Source organism: Trachypithecus francoisi, unplaced genomic scaffold (genome assembly GCF_009764315.1).
Source record: "Trachypithecus francoisi isolate TF-2019V2 unplaced genomic scaffold, Tfra_2.0 Lachesis_group8, whole genome shotgun sequence".
Classification (NCBI taxonomy): Eukaryota; Metazoa; Chordata; class Mammalia; order Primates; family Cercopithecidae; genus Trachypithecus; species Trachypithecus francoisi.
In genome coordinates this window covers 83,419,099-83,442,817 of record NW_022681473.1, presented here as the reverse complement: position 1 = coordinate 83,442,817, position 23,719 = coordinate 83,419,099, and the positions used below count along the sequence as shown (strand labels likewise).

The 23,719-nt window shown below is 37.7% G+C and overlaps 1 protein-coding gene across 5 annotated transcripts in view; it reads right to left on the bottom strand.

Moving 5' to 3' along the window:
• Positions 1-5,859: 5,859 nt before the first annotated feature.
• DEUP1 (deuterosome assembly protein 1) overlaps positions 5,860-23,719 on the bottom strand; it is a 90,065-nt gene continuing 72,205 nt past the window's right edge. For 3 of the 5 annotated variants that reach the window (XM_033204742.1, XM_033204741.1, XM_033204743.1), the window contains 3 exons: positions 22,784-22,980; positions 16,103-16,214; positions 5,860-6,784 (listed from right to left, as the gene is read on the bottom strand). In XM_033204742.1, coding sequence (XP_033060633.1) covers positions 6,608-6,784; positions 16,103-16,214; positions 22,784-22,980 — 486 coding nt within the window. In that variant the 3' untranslated portion in view covers positions 5,860-6,607. Of the gene's footprint in view, positions 6,785-8,996; positions 9,244-11,555; positions 11,719-16,102; positions 16,215-22,783; positions 22,981-23,719 lie in introns of those variants that run through there. The other 2 variants (XR_004435724.1, XR_004435725.1) reach the window with 2 other exon arrangements.

The following is a 23,719-nucleotide window of genomic DNA, read 5'->3' as shown; positions in this document are numbered from 1 at the left end:
GAGTGGACCTCCAGCAAAATCCAACAGACCTGCAGCTGAGGGGCCTGTCAGAAGGAAAACTAACAAACAGAAAGGAATAGTATCATCATCAACAAAAAGCACATCCACACCAAAACCCCATCTGTAGGTCACCAACATCAAGGACTAAAGGTAGATAAAACCACAAAGATGGGGAGAAATCAGAGCAGAAAAGCTGAAAATTCCAAAACCTGGAGCACCTCTTCTCCTCCAAAGGATCACAGCTCCTCGCCAGTAAAGGAACAAAACTGGACGAAGAATGAGTTTGACAAGTTGACCAAAGTAAGCTTCAGAAGGTCGGTAATAACAAACTTCTCCAAGCTAAAGGAGCATGTTCTAACCCATTGCTAAAAGGAAGCTCAAAACCTTGAAAAAAAGGTTATATGAATGACTAACTAGAATAAACAGTGTAAAGAAGACCTTAAATGACCTGATGGAGCTGAAAACCACAGCACGAGAACTTCATGAGGCATGCACAAGCTTTAATAGCCAATTCGATCGAGTGGAAGAAAGGATATCAGTGATTGAAGGTCAAATTAATGAAATAAAGCGAGAAGACAGGATTAGAGAAAAAACAGTGAAAAGAAATGAACAGAGCCTCCTGTTCATGGGACTACGTGAAAAGACCAAATCTACATTCGATTGGTGTTCCTGAAAGTGACAGGGAGAATGGAACCAAGCTAGAAAACATTCTTCAGGATATTATCCAGGAGAACTTCCCCAACCTAGCAAGGCAGGTCAACATTCAAATTCAGGAAATACAGAGAACGCCACAAAGACACTCTTCGAGAAGAGCAATCCCCAAGACACATACTTGTCAGATTCACCAAGGTTGAAACAAAGGAAAAAATGTTAAGGGCAGCCAGAGAGAAAGGTCGGGTTATCCACAAAGGGAAGCCCATCAGACTAACAGCGGATCTCTCGGCAGAAACTCTACGAGCCAGAAGAGAGTGGGGGCCAATATTCAACATTCTTAAAGAAAAGACTTTTCAACCCCAAATTTCATATCCAGCCAAACTAAGCTTCATAAATAAAAAAGAAATAAAATCCTTTACAGACAAGCAACTACTGAGAGATTTTGTCACCACACAGGCCTGCGTTACAAGAGCTCCTGAAGGAAGCACTAAACATGAAAAGAAACAACCAGTACCAACCACTGCAAAAACAGGCCAAACTGTAAAGACCGTCGATGCTATGAAGAAACTGCATCAATTAACAGACAAAATAACCAGCGAACTTCATGATGACAGAATCAAATTCACACATAACAATATTAGCCTTAAATGTAAATGGGCTAAATGCCCCAATTAAAAGACACAGACTGGCAAATTGGATAAACAGTGAAGACCCATTGGTGTGCAGTATTCAGGAGACCCATGTCACGTGCAAGGATACACATAGGCTCAAAATAAAGGGATGGAGGAAGATCTACTAAGCAAATGGAAAGCAAAAAAAAAAAAAAAGCAGGAGTTGCAATCTAGTCTCTGATAAAACATAGTTTAAACCAACAAAGATCAAAAGAGACAAAGAAGGCCATTACATATTGGTAAAGGGATCAATTCAACAAGAAGAACTAACTATCCTAAATATATATGCACCCAATACAGGAGCACCCAGATTCATAAGGCAAGTCCTTAGAGACCTACAAAGAGACTTAGACTCCCATACAAGAATAATAGGAGACCTTAACACCCCACTGTCAATATTGGACAGATCAATGAGACAGAAAGTTAACAAGGATATCCAGGAATTGAACTCATCTCTGCACCAAGCAGACCTAGTAGACATCTATAGAACTCTCCACCCCAAATCAACAGAATATACATTCTTCTCAGCACCACATCGCACTTATTCCAAAATTGACCACATAATTGGAAGTAAAGCACTCCTCAGCAAATGTACAAGAACAGAAATTATAACAAACTGTCTCTCAGACCACAGTGCAATCAAACTAGAACTCAGGACTAAGAAACTCAATCAAAACCGCTCAGCTACATGGAAACTGAACAACCTGCTCCTGAATGACTACTGGGTACATAACGAAATGAAAGCAGAAATAAAGATGTTCTTTGAAACCAATGAGAACAAAGATACAACATACCAGAATCTCTGGGACACATTTAAAGCAGTGTGTAGAGGGAAATTTATAGCACTAAATGCCCACAAGAGAAAGCAGGAGAGATCTAAAATTGACACTCTGACATCACAATTAAAAGAACTAGAGAGGCAAGAGCAAACACATTCAAAAGCTAGCAGAAGGCAAGAAATAACTAAGATCAGAGCAGAACTGAAGGAGATAGAGACACAAAAACCCTCCAAAAAATCAATGAATCCAGGAGTTGGTTTTTTGAAAAGATCAACAAAATTGACAGACCGCTAGCTAGACTAATAAAGAAGAAAAGAGAGAGGAATCAAATAGACGCAATAAAAAATGATAAAGGGGACCCCACAGAAATACAAACAACCATCAGAGAATACTATAAATGCCTCTACGCAAATCAACTAGAAAATCTAGAAGAAATGGATAATTTCCTGGACACTTACACTCTCCCAAGACTAAACCAGGAAGAAGTTGAATCCCTGAATAGACCAATAGCAGGCTCTGAAATTGAGGCAACAATTAATAGCCTACCCACCAAAAAAAGTCCAGGACCAGATGGATTCACAGCTGAATTCTACCAGAGGTACAAGGAGGAGCTGGTACCATTCCTTCTGAAACTATTTCAATCAATAGAAAAAGAGGGAATCCTCCCTAACTCTTTTTATGAGGCCAACATCATCCTGATACCAAAGCCTGCAGAGACACAACAAAAAAGAGAATTTTAGACCAATATCCCTGATGAACATCGATGCAAAAATCCTCAATAAAATACTGGCAAACCGGATTCAGCAGCACATCAAAAAGCTTATCCACCATGATCAAGTGGGCTTCATCCCTGGGATGCAAGGCTGGTTCAACATTCGCAAATCAATAAACGTAATCCAGCATATAAACAGAACCAAAGACAAGAACCACATGATTATCTCAATAGATGCAGAAAAGGCTTTTGACAAAATTCAACAGCCCTTTATGCTAAAAACGCTCAATAAATTTGGTATTGATGGAACGTACCTCAAAATAATAAGAGCTATTTATGACAAACCCACAGCTAATATCATACTGAATGGGCAAAAACTGGAAAAATTCCCTTTGAAAACTGGCACAAGACAGGGATGCCCTTTCTCACCACTCCTATTCAACATAGTGTTGGAAGTTCTGGCTAGGGCAATCAGGCAAGAGAAAGAAATCAAGGGTATCCAGTTAGGAAAAGAAGAAGTCAAATTGTCCCTGTTTGCAGATGACATGATTGTATATTTAGAAAACCCCATTGTCTCAGCCCAAAATCTCCTTAAGCTGATAAGCAACTTCAGCAAAGTCTCGGGATACAAAATCAATGTGCAAAAATCACAAGCATTCCTATACACCAGTAACAGACAAACAGCCAAATCATGAGTGAACTCCCATTCACAATTGCTTCAAGGAGAATAAAATACCTAGGAATCCAACTTACAAGGGATGTGAAGGACCTTTTCGAGGAGAACTACAAACCACTCCTCAACGAAATAAAAGAGGACACAAACAAATGGAAGAACATTCCATGCTCATGGATAGGAAGAATCAGTGTCATGAAAATGGCCATACTGCCCAAGGTAATTTATAGATTCAATGCCATCCCTATCAAGCTACCAATGACTTTCTTCCAGAATTGGAAAAAACTACTTTAAAGTTCATATGGAACCCCAAAAGAGCCCGCATTGCCAAGACAATCCTAAGCCAAAAGAACAAAGCTGGAGGCATCAAGCTACCTGACTCCAAACTATACTACAAGGCTACAGTAACCAAAACAGCATGGTACTGGTACCAAAACAGAGATTATAGACCAATGAAACAGAACAGAGTCCTCAGAAATAACACCACACATCTACAACCATCTGATCTTTGACAAACCTGACAAAAACATGCAACGGGGAAAGGATTCCCTATTTAATAAATGGTGCTGGGAAAACTGGCTAGCCATATGTACAAAGCTGAAACTGGATCCCTTCCTTACACCCTGTACAGAAATTAACTCAAAGTGGATTAAAGACTTAAATGTTAGACATAAAAACCCTAGAAGAAAACCTAGGCAATACCATTCAGGACACAGGCATGGGCAAAGACACCAAAAGCAATGGCAACAAAAGCCAAAATAGACAAATGGGATCTAATTAAACTAAACAGCTTCTGCACAGCAAAAGAAACTGCCATCAGAGTGAACAGGCAACCTACAGAATGGGAGAAAATTTTTGCAATGTACCCATCTAACAAAGGGCTAATATCCAGAATCTACAAAGAACTTAAACAAATTTACAAGAAAAGAACAACCCCATCAAAAAGTGGTCAAAGGATATGAACAGACACTTCTCAAAAGAAGACATTTATGCAGCCAACAGACATATGAAAAAAAAAGTCATCATCACTGGTCATCAGAGAAATGCACATCAAAACCATAATGAGATACCATCTCACACCCATTAGAATGGTGATCATTAAAAAGTCAGGAAAAACAGATGATGGAGAGGATATGGAGAAATAGGAATGCTTTTACACCGTTGGTGGGAGTGTAAATTAGTTCAACCATTGTGGATGACAGCGTGGCAATTCCTCAAGGATCTAGAGCTAGAAATACCATTTGACTCAGTGATCCCATTACTGGGTATATACCCAAAGGAATATAAATCATGCTACTATAAAGACACATGCACGTTTATGTTTATTGCGGCACTATTCACAATAGCAAAGACTTGGAACCAACCGAAATGTTCATCAGTGATAGACTGGATAAACAAAATGTGGCACATATACACCATGGAACCTTAAAAAAGGATGAGTTCATGTCCTTTGCATGGACGTGAATCAAGCTGGAAACCATCATTCTCAGCAAACTATCACAAGGACAGAAAACGAAACACTGCATGTTCTCACTCATAAGTGGGAGCTGAACAATGAGAACACATGGACACAGGACGGGGAACATCACATACCAGGGCCTGTCGAGGGGTGGGGGGCTGGGGGAGGGATAATATTAGGAGAAATACCTAATGTAAATGATGAGTTGATGGGCACAGCAAAACAAAATGGCACATGTATACCTATGTAACAAACCTGCACGTTGTGCACATGTACCCTAGAACTTAAAGTATAATAAAAAAAAAAAAAAGAAGAAGAAACGAGAGAGATAATTCCTCTCTGCCATGTGAAGATACATCAAGAAGGTGTCTGTCAACAAGCCTGGAAGTGGGCCCTTGCCAGACACCAGATTAGCTGGCAACTTGATCTTGGACTTCCCAGCCTTCTGAACTGTGAGAGATAAATGTTTGTTGTTTAAGTCACCCAGTCTGTAGTATTTCTGTTATAGCAGGCTGAACTAAGACAAACATCAAGAGCTATACGAATACATCTTTTCTTTTTCTTCCAACGTCCAGAGCTATACAAATACATGTGGTCATGTTATCTGAAGTCTACAATGCTCTGCATTTTTCACGTGAAAATGACACTTGTTACCTGATAGCATTTTGGTTTATCTTTCAGTATGTTGAGATTGTTTCTTTAAAGGGAAATAGAAAACCATAAAAGCTGTAGTAGGACTTAACTTTTTTCATAATCTCTCTTCATATATATATATATATACACACACACACACACACACCAAACTCTTAAAGTATATTCTATTATTGCTGTGTATTTGTAACTTCTGTTTTATTGTTCACAGCCATGCTATTACTGTTCTATACAGATTTAGCATTTATGCTTCAAGTCCATTGAATTTTACATTCCTTCATTGCATTAAAAACAGAGGTGATTACAAAGATAAATGTAGCAACAGTAATGCTTCATATTTCCTTTATCTTGTTCGTGTCCATGAAGTAATTAGTACTAACAAAAAAGCATTAATTTTTGGCACATATATTTTAGGTTTGTAAATTGCACATTCCATGTACCTTCATTGTGTTGAAACAGACAGACATTGTAAAGGTGAATGTAAAAACAGTAAAGCTATAGCTTTTTTTTTTTTTCCAAAAAATTGTAGAATTTTAGAGTGTTTACATAACTGGAAATACTTAAATATTTTTATTTATAAAATCCTTGAGTTTTCAAAACCAGTACAACTGAGCTGCCTTTGAGTGCTTTGTATCTGGAATATAGCACTTCCCTTTCCCTTATTTTGTGTAGCTGCTGAGGAAATGGGTTTTCAGTATACATGATTCAAGTGGGGAAAAAACTGCATATTTAATTCCAACATATTCCTTAGACTGGAAAAAAAAATCTCTTTTGGAATAGTCATGTTTATTTTATAGTAACTCTACAGCAGGACAATTTAGCATGTTAATGCAGAAATGCAAACAGCTTTATCAAACAAAATACTTACTATTTTCTAGCTGCCTTACCAAAATTATTTACTCAAGGAAACAGAACAGAATTTCTTGATTTCATTAATCAGCTTTGTAAATATTTTACCAGAGCTTTTTTTCTTGGTCGGGGGGGAAGCAAATAAAAAAGTTTAAAAGCTCATATGTGTCTATTTTGTTTTAGCTTGGAGTATTTATTAAGAGTAAATTCTGTGTGTCTTTGCAGTTCATCAATATGTGTATTTAGAAGTTTTTCAAGTTCTTTTGCTCGTTTCTCTTCTTCCAGAAGGAAATGCTGTGCAGCCAAAGATGCTGGGAAGGACATATCTGGGGGAGACTAAAGAGAGAAAGAAAGAAAAGTGAGTGAGGAATACAGAGCTTTTAAACATCTTCACATTTCCAGGCATGCTTCATCCCTGACATATACTGTCAAACACTGCAGCTCTTAATGAAAGAACACATCTTGGGCTGAATTCCTACTACTAGTGTAATTCAGTTACCAGTAATGAAATCTTCAAGGAACTAAGTAAGACATCACAGCACCATTACATTAAAAAGCTCTAGAAATGAGCATTGTATTGTCCAACCGCAAATGCAGGGACAATGCACTCACCATGGAACCTGCCTAAAATATGCTGCAATAATTTGCAAAGCCAGTGATTTTCATTTGAAAATAGGCAACTCCAAAAAGTTAAAGTAAAGATTATAGTGGAATTGCACCAGAAGGTTTATATAGAAAATAAGAATTGGCTTTGACAGGGCAAATCAATGCTTGGAGTTAGCCAGGTGAGAAGGCTGGCTGCATGATATGTCTTGGGGTGGAGGTGGCTCTCTAGTAGGGAGGGCTGTGATGCTGGCATGTATCTTGTTTGTCTTATCATAGAAGAGAAAGTATCAGGGACGAGTGCCCAAATTCCAGCCTTCATGGTGACATGAAAATGCTATTTAATGGTTTGTGACCTGTTTAGTGCTTATTTACAAAAAGTGAAAATAAAAATCTGTAGCTAAGGAATAAAGGACAACATCAGATAATTTTACAATTCTTCATTTTAAAAAGCCACATACAAAAATTAAGTAATTTTTTTTTTAGTTGGGGAAATTTGTACTTTAATTTTCCAGTTCTGTGTTACTATATTCTTCTTTGACTTTCATTTTGGTAGGAAGAATGGGACTTTATGTAGTGTTTAGGGAGTTGACAATCTGTATACATGTGAACCTTGTTATAGGTGGATTTTGTTTACCAATCTGTCCCCTGCCAAAACTAGGGATCATGTGAATGATGGAGTACTGCACACTTTTCCAACTAGTAGCCCCAACTGTAGCTGCTGTGTCAGGGATAGTATCTCTACTAGAGAAGACTATCCCAGCCTGAGGTAGATGGTATGCTACTACTGATCTGGAAAATGCTTTCTTTTTAATATTGGCAAATGCATTCTTTTTAATATCTAATAAAAAGGAGGATAGGAAGCAGTTAGCATTCACATGGGGTGGCCAACAGTATATATCCATGGTTTTGCCCCAATGTTATATTAATGAAGCTGTCATAATAAATTCTGAAGGGGCCTAGCCCATCTGGACATTCCAAAGACTATCACATGGAACATCATATATTAACAGTAACATCATGTTAATGAGACTTGATGAGCAAGAAGTAGCAAGTATATTAAAGGGATGGAAAGATGCAAGTACTCCAGAGGGTGAAAGATAAACCCCATAAAAGATTGGGGCTTGACACATTGTTTTTAGGTGTCTACTGCTATGGAGCATGTCAGAACATCCTAAGTAAAGCAAAAATTAATGCACCTTGAAAATGTTCCACCCTTGGATCAAATAATTGAATAATCAGATTCGCTTATTGGGCAACACAGAAAACAATTTTTTTTTGAGCAAGTCCAGAATTCTAGAAAGAAAGAGCTGTGTAGTAGGTTCAGGATAGGGTACAAGTAGTCCCGCTACTTTGGTCAAATGACTTGGTAGATGCCATACTAGAAGAATCTTCGGTAGAGAAAAATGCGTTGTGGAGCGTCTGGAAAGTTTCAGGGGGAAAGCTGTGTCACAGACCCTTAAGATTTTGGAACAAGACTATGCCATCTGTAGCAGAAACCTATATACTATTTGCAAGACAATTCTTGTCATGCTGTTGAGTCCTGGTTGAGACAGAGCATCCAGCAAGTGGACAGGATGATTTGATCCATCCTCTGTCTTTGGCTACCTCAGTGGGAATTATGCATCATACCAATACCATGCTTTCCCCTTTCACCAAGGGTAATCCAGCGACCACTGCTGTTGAATGTCTGACCTGCTTGCAACAGAAACTAAAGCTGAGCTCTTGATATGGCATCATCTCTCAAGGAGACCAACTAGCCTCTTGGTGGCAACTTGACTGCATTAGGTCCCTAGTACCTTGGAAATGGCCATGCTGTGTCCTTATCAGAATGGATATGAATTCTGCATGTTTGCCTTTCCTGGCTGCACCACTATCTTAGGGCTCACAGAATCACTTACCTGCAGACATGAGAGAGACCCTGCTTAATAGTAAAGATACCTACTTTATAGCAAAAGAGTATGGCAGTACAGGCAAGACCATGGTATCCACTGGTCCTAACCACACACAGCACTATCCAGAGGATGCTAGCATGATAGAGCTTTGGGATGGCCTCTTGATCGCAAAGCTGGGGCACCAGCTTGGAGATTATATCCTGTGAGGCTGGGGTGCCATTCTTCAGGATGTGGTATACACTTTAAACCAATGGCTGTTTTATGGTTCTGTGTTTCCAATGGGTAGAATACACGGATCTGGGAACAAAACGGAGGAAGCAGGAATGGCTCCACTCTCTATCACTTCTGTTAACCCACTTGGAGAATCTGTGCTTTCTGTCTATGTATCTTTAGGCTTTGCTGTTCTACAGGTCCTGGCTCTTAGAGGCAGAATGCTTCTACCAAAAGACCTGTAAGAGTCCCACCAAACTTAGAGCTTTGGCTCCCATATGGTCACTTTGGGCTCCTCATGCCAATAGATCAGATACACAGAGTGGAGTTCCTATACTGGCAGAGGTAGCTGACCCTAAGTCATCCTGAAGAGGTAAGAATGCTACTGCATAACAGAGGCAGTGAGGAATGTGTTTGGTACTCCGATGATCCTCCGAGGCATCTTTTTGTTACTCTCATGCCCAGTTTTAATTTTAATTGGCAAATACAGAAACCATATCCTAATAAGGGCATGGACATTAGGGGCTCACCCCAAAAGAAAAGCCACCTGGATCAACAGAAGAGTTGGCTGATGGGGAGAGGAATCTAGAATGGGTGAGGCAATGATAGGTGTCAGTGACCCATTGCAGCATCAGGGGCTGTGGCTTATCTCACTAACTTTCCTCTAAACAGTTTTTCCAGAAATTATGACCAGCAAGAATCGTAAAGAAGCTATGCCTGAATGGAAGCTATGGAAGAAGCTGGTTCTGAGTGGTGCAACCATGGTGGTTGGTGCCCTACCTGGATTCCCTTCCCAGGCTGATGCATCTCTCCTCCAACTGGGTGGGTGTTGGCTACTAACAGCTCACAGCTGGCTCCTTTGGGGAACTGCTCTCCACTGAACTGGAGGCTCCTGCCTCACTTGGGAAGCTGCAGTCCCTCCTCTGCCCATTTGCTACCCTCTCTGAGGCAATGACTGATTGATGGACACAGGGGCATAAAATACCAGACTTCTTGTTCGGTAAGAAGCAATGCTGTGGTGCAATTTAGGTGCCAAGCTTCCTGGGACACCAGGCTATACTAGTTTGTAGCTGAGACCACATCTTTGCTTAATTTTTCTCCCCTCCCATAGCCTGTCTCCTTCACTTTCCCCCTGAAAACACTAAAATACTCCCTCAGTAAGTCACTTTCACAAGAATCTCATCTCAGGTTCTAGAAAACCTGATCTCAGACAGATGACTTCCTAGATTCTGGCCTGAGTGATTAGTGATACTCATGCCGTTTACTGAGAAAGAGAAAAAGGTAAAAGAGGCCATTAAGAGTAAGATCTTCCTTCTTTTATTTATTTATTTATTTTGAGACAGTGTCTTGCTCTATTGCCCAGAATGGAGCACAGTGGTGCAACTACAGCTAACTCTTAACTTCCAATTCCTGGGCTCAAGTGATCCTCCCACTTCAGCTTCCCCAGTAGGTGGGACTACAGGGACACACCACCACACCCGGCTCTTTTTTAAAAAAGTTTTTGTAGAAACGGAGCCTCGCTCTGTTGCCTGGACTGGTCTTGAACTCTTGGGCTCAAGCAATCCCTCCTGCCTTGGCCTGAGATTATAGGTGTGAGCCACAGCTCCTGGCCTCTTATTTATTTCTGATTCACCAGGTTGGGTCAGTGTGTTTTCAATAAAATTTTTTAGTTTATGAGTGAAGAAAATGGATTCAATTTTGAATAATAATGAGTTTGAGGTGACATGAGACTTAAAGAGACTCAAGTAAACAGTGAGATAAGTCAGTCTAGGACTCAGAATACAGATCTGAATCAGAGAGGCAGACTTGGAAGTTATAGATGACAGGCCATAAGATTGAAATTATCCAAGATAGGCAAGTAAAAGGAAAAAAAGAAGTTAAAAGATGGAGCCCTGGGGAATCCTTCATCTCAGGCATCCACCCACATAGCATGTCCTTGACATTATCATCAATGAGAACTGCATTATTTACTAATTGAGATTTAAAGGAACCTATGCATCATCCTTCCAGCATGCTTAATCTAGTACTCCCACACCAGAAGTTCTCTGACCTCATTTAGACTCTTGCCTTTTCACTATCCATCATTTTCCTCATACTCTCTCTTCCCTTCTGACTCTGCTTATTCCCATCCATCTCATAACCATTCAGCAACTTGTCCCTCCCTGTATCTTGTCTCTATCCTAATAACCCGGTAAAACCCACCCCTAATTAAGTTGACCCATCTGCCTGGGTCATGCCTACACCTGAGCAGCTGAATGCTGGAGCCAGTGGGTTGGGGGTAAATTACTGCATGGACTAGTTTCACTTTAAATTCATGACCATAAGTATCATGTGGTCAGTGAACACTACGAGGCGATTCTATTGCACTTCCCTAGTATGTTCACTTTCTTTCTCATTACCTTGTGACCTGGCCTCCTCCTAGGGATCACAGGGGAGCTCCCTCATTATTCCACATCCATTTGTATCTGTAGCTGAATTTTAGGCCATCCTCCTGTTCCAGAAACTCATCCTTCCTCCTATACTGTGGATCCTATTTCTTCTTACCTCTCAGTGACTTTGTTTCTGCAAATGAAAGAGGACCCTCCTTGAGCCCCATCCTCTTCATTATCAAACTTTCCTGCTTTCCTTCGGGATTCCCATTAGGTCACTCAATATTATGACCCAAGGCTTTGTATTGGGATGATTTCTTCTTTATACTTAAGTATTTTCATCCAGTTCTATAGACTTAAATACCAACCACATGCTGATTATTCGCATATTTATATTTCCAGCTGTGATCTCGCCCTTGATATCAGATTCACATATCACATATTGACTATTTAATGTCTATGTTTGGGCATCGAGTAAACATTTTAAACGTATATGTCCAACCTAGAAATCAAGATTTCTCCTCTAACCCTATTTCTTCCCTGGTCTTCCCATGTCAGAAAGTGGTGTTAGCGTCTACTCAATGCTCAGGTTGAAATCCTAGGAGTCGTCTTTGATCACTCTTTTCTCCCACTTCCCATATACAATTCATTGTCAAATCTGGTCTACACACCAGAATATTTCCTGGATCTAATATGTTGCTCTACCTCACTGCTACCAAGCCAGCATTATCTCTTGCCTAGGCTACTGCAATAGCCTTATGATAGTTGTCTCCTCTTCTACCCTTGCCCCTCTATAATTTATTCTTTATTTAGCAGTAAAAAGGATCTGTTTAAAAATTTAAACATGTCTGTTTATTATTAAATAGAGTAAAATAATTTTGAATGGAGTAAACAGACCAGTATTTTCCGAATTGAAACTTTACAATGGCTTCCCATTGTTTTAAAATAAAATGCAAACTCCTTTCCATGACTTACTGTCCTCATATACTGGACTTCTCCTGACGACTTTTCTGTTCCCTTTTGTTCCAGTCTCCCTCTTCCCTTCTAAGCTACAGAAGGCCCCCCAATCTTTCTGGTTCTCATACCTGCCAAACTCATTCCTGCCTTATAGTTCCCTTACTTGAAAGTCTCTTCTACCAGATTTTTGCAAGGCTGGATTTGTTATTGTTTGGGTTTCACCTTAAATTTCCCTTTCTCAATGATAATTTTCCTGGCTACTCAACCTAAAATAATCCCCCATACTTTCATCACTCCCTATCACATTACCTGCTTTTCTTTTCATCACAGCATTTATTACTATTTGATATTTTCTTTTTTCTTTTTCTTTTTCTTTCTTTTTTTTGGGGATAGCATTTTGCTCTGTTTCCAGGCTGGAGTACAGTGATCCTATCTCGGCTCACTGCAACCTCTGCTTCCCAGGTTCAAGTGATTCTCTTGCCTCAGCTTCTGGAGTAGCTGGGACTAGAGGCATGTGCCACCATGCCCAGCTAATTTTTGTATTTTTAGTAGAGACGGGGCTTCACCATGTTGGCCAGGCTGGTCTCGAACTCCTGACCTCATGTGATCTGACCGCCTTGGCCTCCCAAAGTGCTGGGATTATAGGCGTGAGCCACGGCACCTGGTCTTGATATTTTCTTATTTGTTCATTTATTTCTGATCATTACTTTTTCTCCTCTTGTTTTTGAGATAAAATTCACATAAAATTCACCATTTTAAAATGAGCAGTTCAGTGGCACTTAATACATTCACAATGTTTTGCAGCCACCATTTCTATCTAGTTCCAAAATAGTTTCATTATCCATAATGAAAACTGTGCTCCTTAAGCCCCTGCTCCTTGTTTCTCCCTCCCCACTGCCCCTGGTTGTTTCTATGGATTTCACCAATCTGCATTGTTTCTATGGATTTCATTTACCTATTCTGGCTATTTAATATACATGGAATTATACAATATATCGCCTTCTGCATTTGGCTTCTTTCACTTAGCATGTTTTTGAGGCTCATCCACATTATAGTAATTTTTGGCCTTTATTGGCATAGCTGCTTTTAATGGCTGAATAATATTCCATTGTATGTATATACCACAATCAGATTATCCATTCATCCATTGATGAAGTTTCATCTATTTTTTCACCATACTACTTATGTATCTATCTTATTCAAAGACATGTTTAGAACAGGAGCTGCCATATAGTTGGTATTCAATACATGTTTATTTTATTTTATGAATAAATAACACTAATATTTAAGGGACAGAAATAGGAGGAAGAACCCCAGAAACAGGCTGGGAAACAGTAGTCAGAGGGTGACATGAGAATCAGTGGAGTATAGTGTCATAGAAGCCAGAGAACATAAGAGTCTCAAGACAAAAAGATTAAGAAAGATGAATACTTCAAAATGTTCATTTAATTAGCAACTAGAAGAGCAGCAGTGGTCTTGATAGGAATGGTAGTGATGTGGATGTCAAAATGCAGTAGTAGATGGAAACCACTACACCTAGAACAGTAGTTTCCCATAGGATTTTAAGGCCTCCATCACAGATTAAGTTCCCCAGGTCCAGTTCTTAGAATAGTTGAGAATTTTCTTTCCTGGTTACTCTGGAGGTTAGGAATTCCTCAAAAGATTAATGTAGAATTTTAGAGATAGAAGGAAGCCCTGTGTTATTAAATCAAATCAACAGATACTTCTGCATGTCTTTTATGTACCTACTGGTGCCGACCCTATTTTAGGTGTTGGGTTACCACAAGAACAAAAATAGAAAACACCCCGTGCTTTCATGGAGCATACATTCTAAAGGAGGGAGGCCAAGCAACAAAATGTCTCATAGTGAAGTGCTATGAGAAAAGGTAAGATGAGGGGCAGGGAGTGAAGAGGGAGGCACTATTGCAGACTGGTTGCTTAGGCATATCTGATAAGGTGATATTTGAGCAGACAGTAATTGTGATCCTAAAAATCCTAAAATCATCTGATATTAGCACAGTGGAGTATTTAGCAACTTTTTCCATTGCTTGACTGAAATATGTGCTTAAGTCCTTAATGATCAAAGTTTTATTGATGCAGAATTTGCAAAGTCCCCTTAGAATTTCTCATAACTTAAATGAGGAATTTTATTTAGTTTACATTATTGGTATGGATTTTAGTCTGTTCAAATAACGTTGGCATTTTATGTTGAGATGAACACAAAAGAGCATTTCAGGGCTTTAGAGATCTCTAATACTTCAAAAACTAATAGTTTTAAGCATTCTTCTACCAAAATAACTTAACTTTTACTTCTAGTCTCTACTATTACAAATCAAAACCAACACATAAGCAACAAAGGGCTTATATCAAGAATAGAAAGGATACCCATAAATCACCCATAAATCAGTAACAATAAAGACAATCCACCAGAAAATTAAGTGAGGAAATTGAACAGATATTTTATAAAGGATATCAAAATGGCCAATAAACATTGCTCAGTCTCATTATTCACCAGAGAAACATGAATTAAAACCATACAAAAGGATCTTACTACATACTGACCATAATGGCTAAATTTAAAAAGGCTTATATCACCATGTGTTAGACTGTAGAGCAAGGACAACTCTTACACACTACTTGGGGTATTCATTGGCTCCTACAGGAAAACAGTTTGGCAGTACCTACTAAAGCTGACCGTATTCATACCCTCTGACCTAGGCATTCCATTTTAGGTATATATACCCAGTGGAAATGTATATATACATGCACCAAAAGACTCATAAAAGAATTTTTTGGCAGCATTATTTGTAATTGTCATTGGAAATGACTCAAATGTCTATCTGTAGTAGAATGAATAAACAAATGTTATTGTCATTGAATGTGGTGTTTATATCCCATAGATTACTATACAGAAACAAAAATAAACTACAGCCGTATAAAACAATATGGGTGATGATGAATCTAAAAAACAAGGTTGAGAAAAAGAAGCCAGAAACAAAATAACATATACCATATGATATCGTTTATATAAAATTTGCAAGTTGGCAAAACAAATCGATAATGCTAAGAGTCAGGATAATGGTTATGTTGGGGGCAAGCAGAAGTAGACGCTGGAAGGGAACATGAGTTGAGGTTCTGGAGTGCTGGGGATGTTCTGCTCATTACTTGGGTGGTAGTTACCTTCCTTTTGTGATAACTCATCAAGCTGTCCATTTATGATTTGTACATGTGTCTGCATGTATGGCAGAGTCAATAGAAAAGATGTTTTAAATCAGTCCAAAAGATCACTGTAGCTCTTTAAAATGTACAGATCCTTGAGGACTCATGAAATATCGAAGGGTGAGTCCCAAACACTTGCATTTTTTAAAAAAAACTATCTCCAGTAATTCTGGCCTGCTTAGAGGTTAATAACCATTGACTGAAACACTTTATGAAATATCATGGATATCTTTTCCTTCTATAGATAGGTATGGCCACATGACTTACAGACCTATCTTGGAGTCCTATTCAAGGAGTGAGATTAAAAACAAAGTACTATGTACATCAGTTTATTGACATCAGTGTAAGAGTAAAGCAATAACCCATTAAAGAAAAAAAAAAGCCCACAACCAACAACTCACCAGTGGGAATACATCATCATCACTAACCAAAGGACTTGTCATTTCTTTGGTTTGAAATGTCAAAGGTGGCAAGGGAGACGTACTTCTATTTGGCTCACAATCATGACTAAGTCTAAAAGAGAAGAAATGGTTGTTGTTGTTGCTATTAAGGACACGTTTATTTATGTAGCTAAGGATTTTAATCTCTCTGATGTCTAAATAGGGGGAAAACACAACAAAATGTTTGGGCTTGTTACCTGGGCATTTCTTTGAATATGACTCCTGATGAATAATTTCTATTTCATTTAAAGGACTTAGAATGATTAAAAATGAAGCGGAAAACTTAACAATTGTTAAAAATATTTTGCGATCCTTATTGCCTATATTGCTTCCCTTTCTGTGCTATACTTTTGTATGTCTTTGTCATTTATTTTAATAACGTAAAGCAGTTTGAGAAAAATCTCCAAACAGCTAATTACACTGCTGCCCTTGACAGTTCTAAATAGATACTCTTTTTCTATTCTCTTTTACACTTAACCTCACTGGCTTTCTTAACAGAATTATACTTTTTTTATGCTAAACAAGTATTTAATTTAATTAATTAATTTATTTTGAGACAGAGTCTTGCTCTGTCACCCAGGTTAAAATGCAGCAGCACGATCTCAGCTCACTGCAACCTCCGCCTCCCAGGTTCAAGAGACTTTCCTGTCTCAGCCTCCCGAGTAGCTGGGACTACAGGTGCCTGCCACCATGCCAGGCTAATTTTCTATATTTTTAATAGAGACGGGGCTCCACCGTGTAAGCCAGGATGGTCTCGATCTCCTGACCTTGTGATTCACCTACCTAGACCTCCCAAAGCGCTGGGATTACAGGTGTGAGTCACTGCACCCAGCCAACAAATCTTTGAATAACTCTAATTTCTATAGATTTTGATCATTTAAAACATGTTTTCAATTTACATCATCTCCTAAGCTCCTCCGGTTACTAGCTGTGTGATCTTGAGCGGGTAACTTTATCTCTCTGTGACTTTAATTTTCTCACTTAAAAAAGGGTTGTTATGAGATTTGAATGATTAATATATGCAAAACACTTAGAAAACAATGCCTGGCACATAGTAAATGTTTAGTAAAGATTAGGTATTATTATTAAACTAATCTGATCTTCAAAATAACCCTAATACGGCGGATACTATCCACAGATGAGGAGACTAAGATTTAAAAGTTCAATTATTCGTCTAATTATTTTAAATCAGAATAAATTGCTAGGAAGTGATGTCTTTAGATTTTGGACTCAAATCCAGATTTTCTTGACTTAAAAAACCCCACTATTTCAATGAAAGTTATATAGCATGGAATTAGTTTGTGCTAAAAAAATAGGTTAGAAAATGAGAGTGAAAACAATAACATTGAGATTTTGAATTTTGGTTTGATGACTAAGCAAATGAATAATAAAACATATAACCAATTTATCCTAATGTTTTACAAAAAAGGTCCTAATGGTATGGGCTGTTTGGGATTAAATACATTTCATGAAACTGGGGTTTAGATGTAATAAAATCATCAAAGAGGTCAGGCACGGTGGCTCACACCTGTAGTCCCAGCACTCTGAGAGGCTGAGGCAGGCAGATCCTGAGGTCAGGAGATTGAGACCATCCTGGCTAACATGGTGAAACCCCATCTCTACTAAAAATACAAAAAAATTAGCCTGGCGTGGTGGTGGGCACCTGTATTCCCAGCTACTTGGGAGGCTGAGGCAGGAGAATGGCGTGAACCTGGGAGATGGAGCTTGCAGTGAGCCAGCCGAGATTGCGCCACTACACTCCAGCCTGGGCAACAGAGTAAGACTCTGTCTCAAAAAAAAAAAAAAAAAATCATCAAAGACCATCAAAATGAAAATCCCTTCAATTTGAAAGTATTTATTTTTACTAATGATTCAAATTCTCCACAGGTATTGATTAGCCCTTTTCAAAGCCTTCATAGTTTAACAGAGTTACAAAAAAATTTTCACATTATTTTTCTCCAGTCTTATCCAAAGACTGTCTAATTTATATAGACTTGTTAATTATACAAACATTTTCAAAGCTATGCATACAAATAGCAATAAAAGTTAAGTGAGGCATCTGTAAATTAGTACACAGAAACAAACACAACATGTTTTCCATTTTTGCTTATCTTGAGATATATCTTTTTTTTTTACTCATTCTCCCAAACTATAATTACCATGGAAACAGAACAGCAAATTAAACTGAAATAACATGGTTTATGATGTGCACAATAAGATGAAACATCTCACAATTCAAGTAGAATTATAACATTTGAATAGTACATCTGCATATAATCTTTAGCTGAACCTTTTAATTTGAGTGAGGTTACTATCTATACTTCAAAGCACGGTGAAAACAATTAGTAGTGATTCAAGAAATATATATCTGTTATCTCACAGAGATTTCAGCAAAGTATTATTTGTGCTAAATTATCTAAATAATTATCTTAATTATCCATTTTGCTTTGGATGTACAGATACAGTTTTATCAGGTGTTAATTACTAACATTTATATAGGGCCATTCTTTTTAGTATAAGATCAATAAAATGTAGAGATTGAAAGGAAAGATGACATTATGAAGTAAAGTACTTTTGTTTTAAATCATCTTTATGTCTGACAAGTTCTTCTTCAAGAATACAGCTATTCAAATACTTCATAAAACCACCTTGCATAAAGTGCTATACATATCAATTTAAAAGCTATCTAAAAAGTGATTGTGGAAGAATTTTAATATCCTCTCACGAGCTGATCTGTTCAATGATCTTTTCCACAGGCCTATTCCAAGGCTGCTGCATGGTTTCACCAGGACAGCAGGCCCCAGTTGTTTTGCTGGGGAGCAGAACTCTGTCCACTTGAGACTTGAGTCAACGCTTCACAATTTTCAGCTTTGTTGGACATGTACATCCAGTCCTGTCCCTCCATTAATATTCTCCTTGGCCATAGGATAATGTTCTTAGCATGGAGCAAGATTCCTTCTTCACCTTTTTCCAGCCTCACCTTCCAACACTCCACTAAACTCCCTATTCCGTGAACTGCTCGTTGTTTCCTGGCCTAGAACTGTCAACCTGCGTTTTGCTACTTATTGAGCAAAACCATGGTACAAACATTCTCAACTTTAGGCTTCTAGATGGCTATTCATTACTTGACAAGAGATCTTGTGAGTGGTTATTACAAACCTGCTGACTGTGGTTTTTTAGTATTACAAACTCTTAATTTATTAGCTAGACTTGAAGCTGTTTTAATAATTAATGTTTGACTGCTAAAATCTGTCTAGTACATGATACAACTTTTAAAACCATACATTCATTTTTAAGCATGTGTCTTATGTAGAGATAAAACTCCATTTATTACAAAATTGATTTGTCATTAAAATTAGTTACATATTAATAGCTCTGGATACCACTACTCCAAATTAGCTTGTAAATTATCCTGAAACTTCAAAACTCTAACTTTTAAAAACAATATTTAAAACATCCACACCAGATTCAATCACTTCTCACTCATATTTTTTAAGAAAGTGCTAAGTACCTGTCTTATTGGAAAGCAAATACTTTAGAAGATCCTAAAATGCTTCACATTTTAAGTGAGTGAACATTAAAAATGTATCACTTTGAACAGGAGTGAAAAACAACAAAACCGAGTTGTTTCAGAGTGAATAAAAGGTTATTTTAAGAATGTGTTATACAAATCTTCCTCAGTTAAAAACAAGAATTGCCTTAAAATTAGACTATGGATCTTAACATTTTGTGGAACATTTTCTTCATATACTTTTATCTAAAAGCTTTTTCCTTCCTCAAATACTTCAACAAGACCTTACTGCATTAGCCATTGATATGTAAAGATAATTTGTGTTTTTGATTAATTTATGCCTAACAAATATACATATATAGGTTTTTACTATTTCAGTTCACTGAGCTGTGCTGTGAGGGAAAGCAAGATGATGCAAGATGATTTCATTTTTCAGTTGGTAACATTAACAGAGAGATATCTGCTTTGCAGTTCTTCACTGGTGAATTCACAATGTCCTTGCATCTCAACAACTCTTCCCCATAGTAGGTTTTACATGGTAATAATTTATTCAGAACATTTGAAATGCTGTTTCTTTTAAAAAAAACAGGTCACTGGAGAACACTGAAATCAGACAAGGCATTAAAACAAATTTAATGAAACTTTCAACAAATGAAATTGGCAGGACACAAGGCTTTGCAGCAGGAATAGCAGCCTAAACTGCTTATTAAGATAATCTCCTGCTGAGCATTTTACCTCTTATGTTGCTTTTTGTGTCCCCTACTGTCTTGTTTTTGTTAGACACTTTTAACACATTCTGTACTACCTGACAAAGAGAAAAAAGGGGGCAACCCAAACAATAAAAATACCTTCTAAAAGTAATAAAAGGCAGAGTAACTGTCTTTTTATTTAAATAACAACACCTGGTATCTCCATCTAAAGCTTTCAGTTATTTCCAACTAGCATGAATAGGAAATAGTGTTCTGTACCCAGTGAGTGCTCAATACAGATCAGTGACTAACATACACAGGTGACCCTTTATAGGGTCTTCATGGGCTTGCTTTTCTCTCGCAATGAGGCAACTATATACAGTACATGAGAGTCATAATTTGACCAATGGAGAATGAATCCATAAGTACTCTGTAAAGTTTATTTATTCCATATTAGAACATATATTCTTACACCAAAATCAAGATTACACTCTTTTGGACAGATCTTCACATGGACACATTCACCAGAGAACTGGCCCATGGCCATGCCCAGTGACCTCTTTCATCCTTCCTACACTGCTTTTGTCCTGCTGCTGCTGCCACTACCAACACCCCACCACAGCACCCCACCATGATGCTTTCCAGGGGTGGCAGTCAGTCCTCCTTCATTTGCTTCTTTACCTGAAAAGGGGTTATTCATTTGGTGCTTTTGAATGGTTACTGTTTCCTGTATGGGGCTACAATATATCCTAATATATACATGGCTGAGGTGCTGAAAGTAGGGGGGAAGTGTACTATACCCACAAGAATGTTGAACATCTGTTTTATGTTGAACATATATTTTTTAAATATATCTCATGGACTTATGGATTTATCTACCTGCAGAGCTGAGCTTACTTAAACAGATGAGTCTGGCATCACCTCTCCCCAACAGAAGTATCTTTGAGGCTATGTCAGATTCAGCCATTTGTCTATTTGCCAAAATATACTTTTTAGGTACCATAAGCTGTGGGAGAAATATTAATATTATTATAAATACTAACAATTTTGTTAGTAATAATGGTTAACATTTATGGAAGTATAAGTTGTATGCAGTTTTTCTCCTATAATCCTCACGAAAATCCTACAATTATTAATCTTATCAGATAGAAAATCGAGAGTGATAAAGGTTAAGAAAATTTTCCAGAGCTGTAAATATTAATTCTGTTGTATAACAACAAAATATAAGGTTTTTCACGCTAAATATTATGAGCTTATCAGCAAATGTTTCAATGAAGTTGGGTCCGGACCTACTAATCCACCATTTCTTGACACTATGAAATTAAATAATAAATTGATATCAAATATGTCTGGGGAGTGCTGCATACCATATCCCTTGTTGGACACTCACAGTGTAAGTTAACGTATTAATGGCTCTGAGAAATATTGTATAAAAGAAACTTGCTTATTTCATTCAGCATTTTCCAAGTTTGGGAAAACAGTAAAAGGCTTTCAGAGACAGTTATGACTCCATAAATCTTTTATTAAAATTGCATAAATTAGCCTATTTTTATGGTTGATATATTTGAATTTTTAATAAGACCTTTTACAGAGTATGGGAATAATGTGGACAGCAGATAATAATTTTCCATACACTTCTCTTCATTTGGAGAAAACCTATACATTCATAGATTCCTTCCCTACAAAATCGCCAATAATTTGTTGCCACTGCTAGAATGTCAATAGAAAGTGTATCTGTTGGCCAGGTGTGGTGGCTCACGCCTGTAATCCCAGCACTTTGGGAGGTTGAGGTGGATCACTTGAGGTCAGGAGTTCAAGACCAGCCTGGCCAACATGGTAAAACCTTTGTCTCTACTAAAAATACAAAAATTATCTGGGTGTGGTGGCAGGGGCCTGTAGTCCCAGTTACTCGGGAGGCTGAGGCATAAGAATTACTTGAACCCGGGAGGCAGAGGTTGCAGTGAGCCGAGATCACATCACTGCCCTCCAGCCTGGGTGACAGAGTGAGACTCCGTCTCAAAACAAACAAACACACCCCAAAAGCCAAAAACAACAAAAAATGGATGTATCTATTATTGAAGTTGGTGAGAAGGGACATGTTCCTATATTTTCTATTTTGTTTGAACAATATACCTAACATATTAAAATCTAGTTTTCTCTGTTCTCATGACATCAAAAGTAAAATTACTTATCTGTATGTTTTGTATACCACCTCAGCTTCCAAAAATGATCTGAGATGAGTAACAAATTAAGCCCACTGTAATACTCCACGCTTTTCAAATCAACACAATTTCTTATAAAGCAATGTATCTAGTCTACTGCATTATCATTATAAAATAAATTTTAAACCACAGAAGAGAAACTTATAATTTGAATTCTTTAAAAATAAATTTTAATTACGTGTTTTTAAACTTATGCCCTTATATAATGGAGCCAGCATACCTCTCTTCATTTTTTTCCACTTTTATTTGGCTTTGATAGGCATATCTTCCTGTTTCTTCATAGGTGTTTTGATTAGTCCGTGTTGATTTTCCATTGACACGAAGTTTTGCAAGATCATTTCGGAGCCTTTCATTCTCATATTCCAGTTTATTAATAGATGTATGCCTTGAATGTTCCCTGTTAGTGAAGTCCATACTCTAGAGAATAAAATAAACTATCATTGAATAAACTGTCCCTTATAAGTAATGCATATTTTCTGTGTGTTTGGAGACTTGTGCTGGAAAGGTCCTTTCATCTGAGCCGAGTGATGTGACTCTACTCTTGCTCACTTTCTAAATGCTCCTTTCCACCTCCTCATCTCCTCACAACAAGCAGATACCCAGGGGTAGCTGCCACGCAACACATTTGCAATGATGTATGTATTGCATCATCCCCACTGTTCGATGGGCAATACAATATCGCCCACACTCCAAAACAGAAAAGGTTTACTCTATGCATTATTACTCTCTGTAGCTATTTAGGTTGGTGCAAAAGTAATTGCGGTTGTTGCCATTACGTTCAATGGCAAAACCGCAATTACTTTTGCACCAACCTAATAGAACAAATTAGCTAGATTTCAAGTTCTTTTGCGTTCATAGGCTATACCGTCTAGTGTTGATTAATAATGGAACTAGAAATAACATGCACTTAAATTCTAAAAATTTTTTCTGATTAAAATAGGGCATATATTAATATACGGGCACATAAAATCATGTCATTATAGAAAATACAAGGTATTAAGAAGAAAATAAATATTCCATACTACCAACATTCAGTGATAACTATTAACATTTATATTTATATCTTTCTAGTCTTTTTTCTGCCAATGGAAAATACAATGTCAACATAAAATATCAATATAATTATAACATATGGCTACTTAGAAAAATATAATCA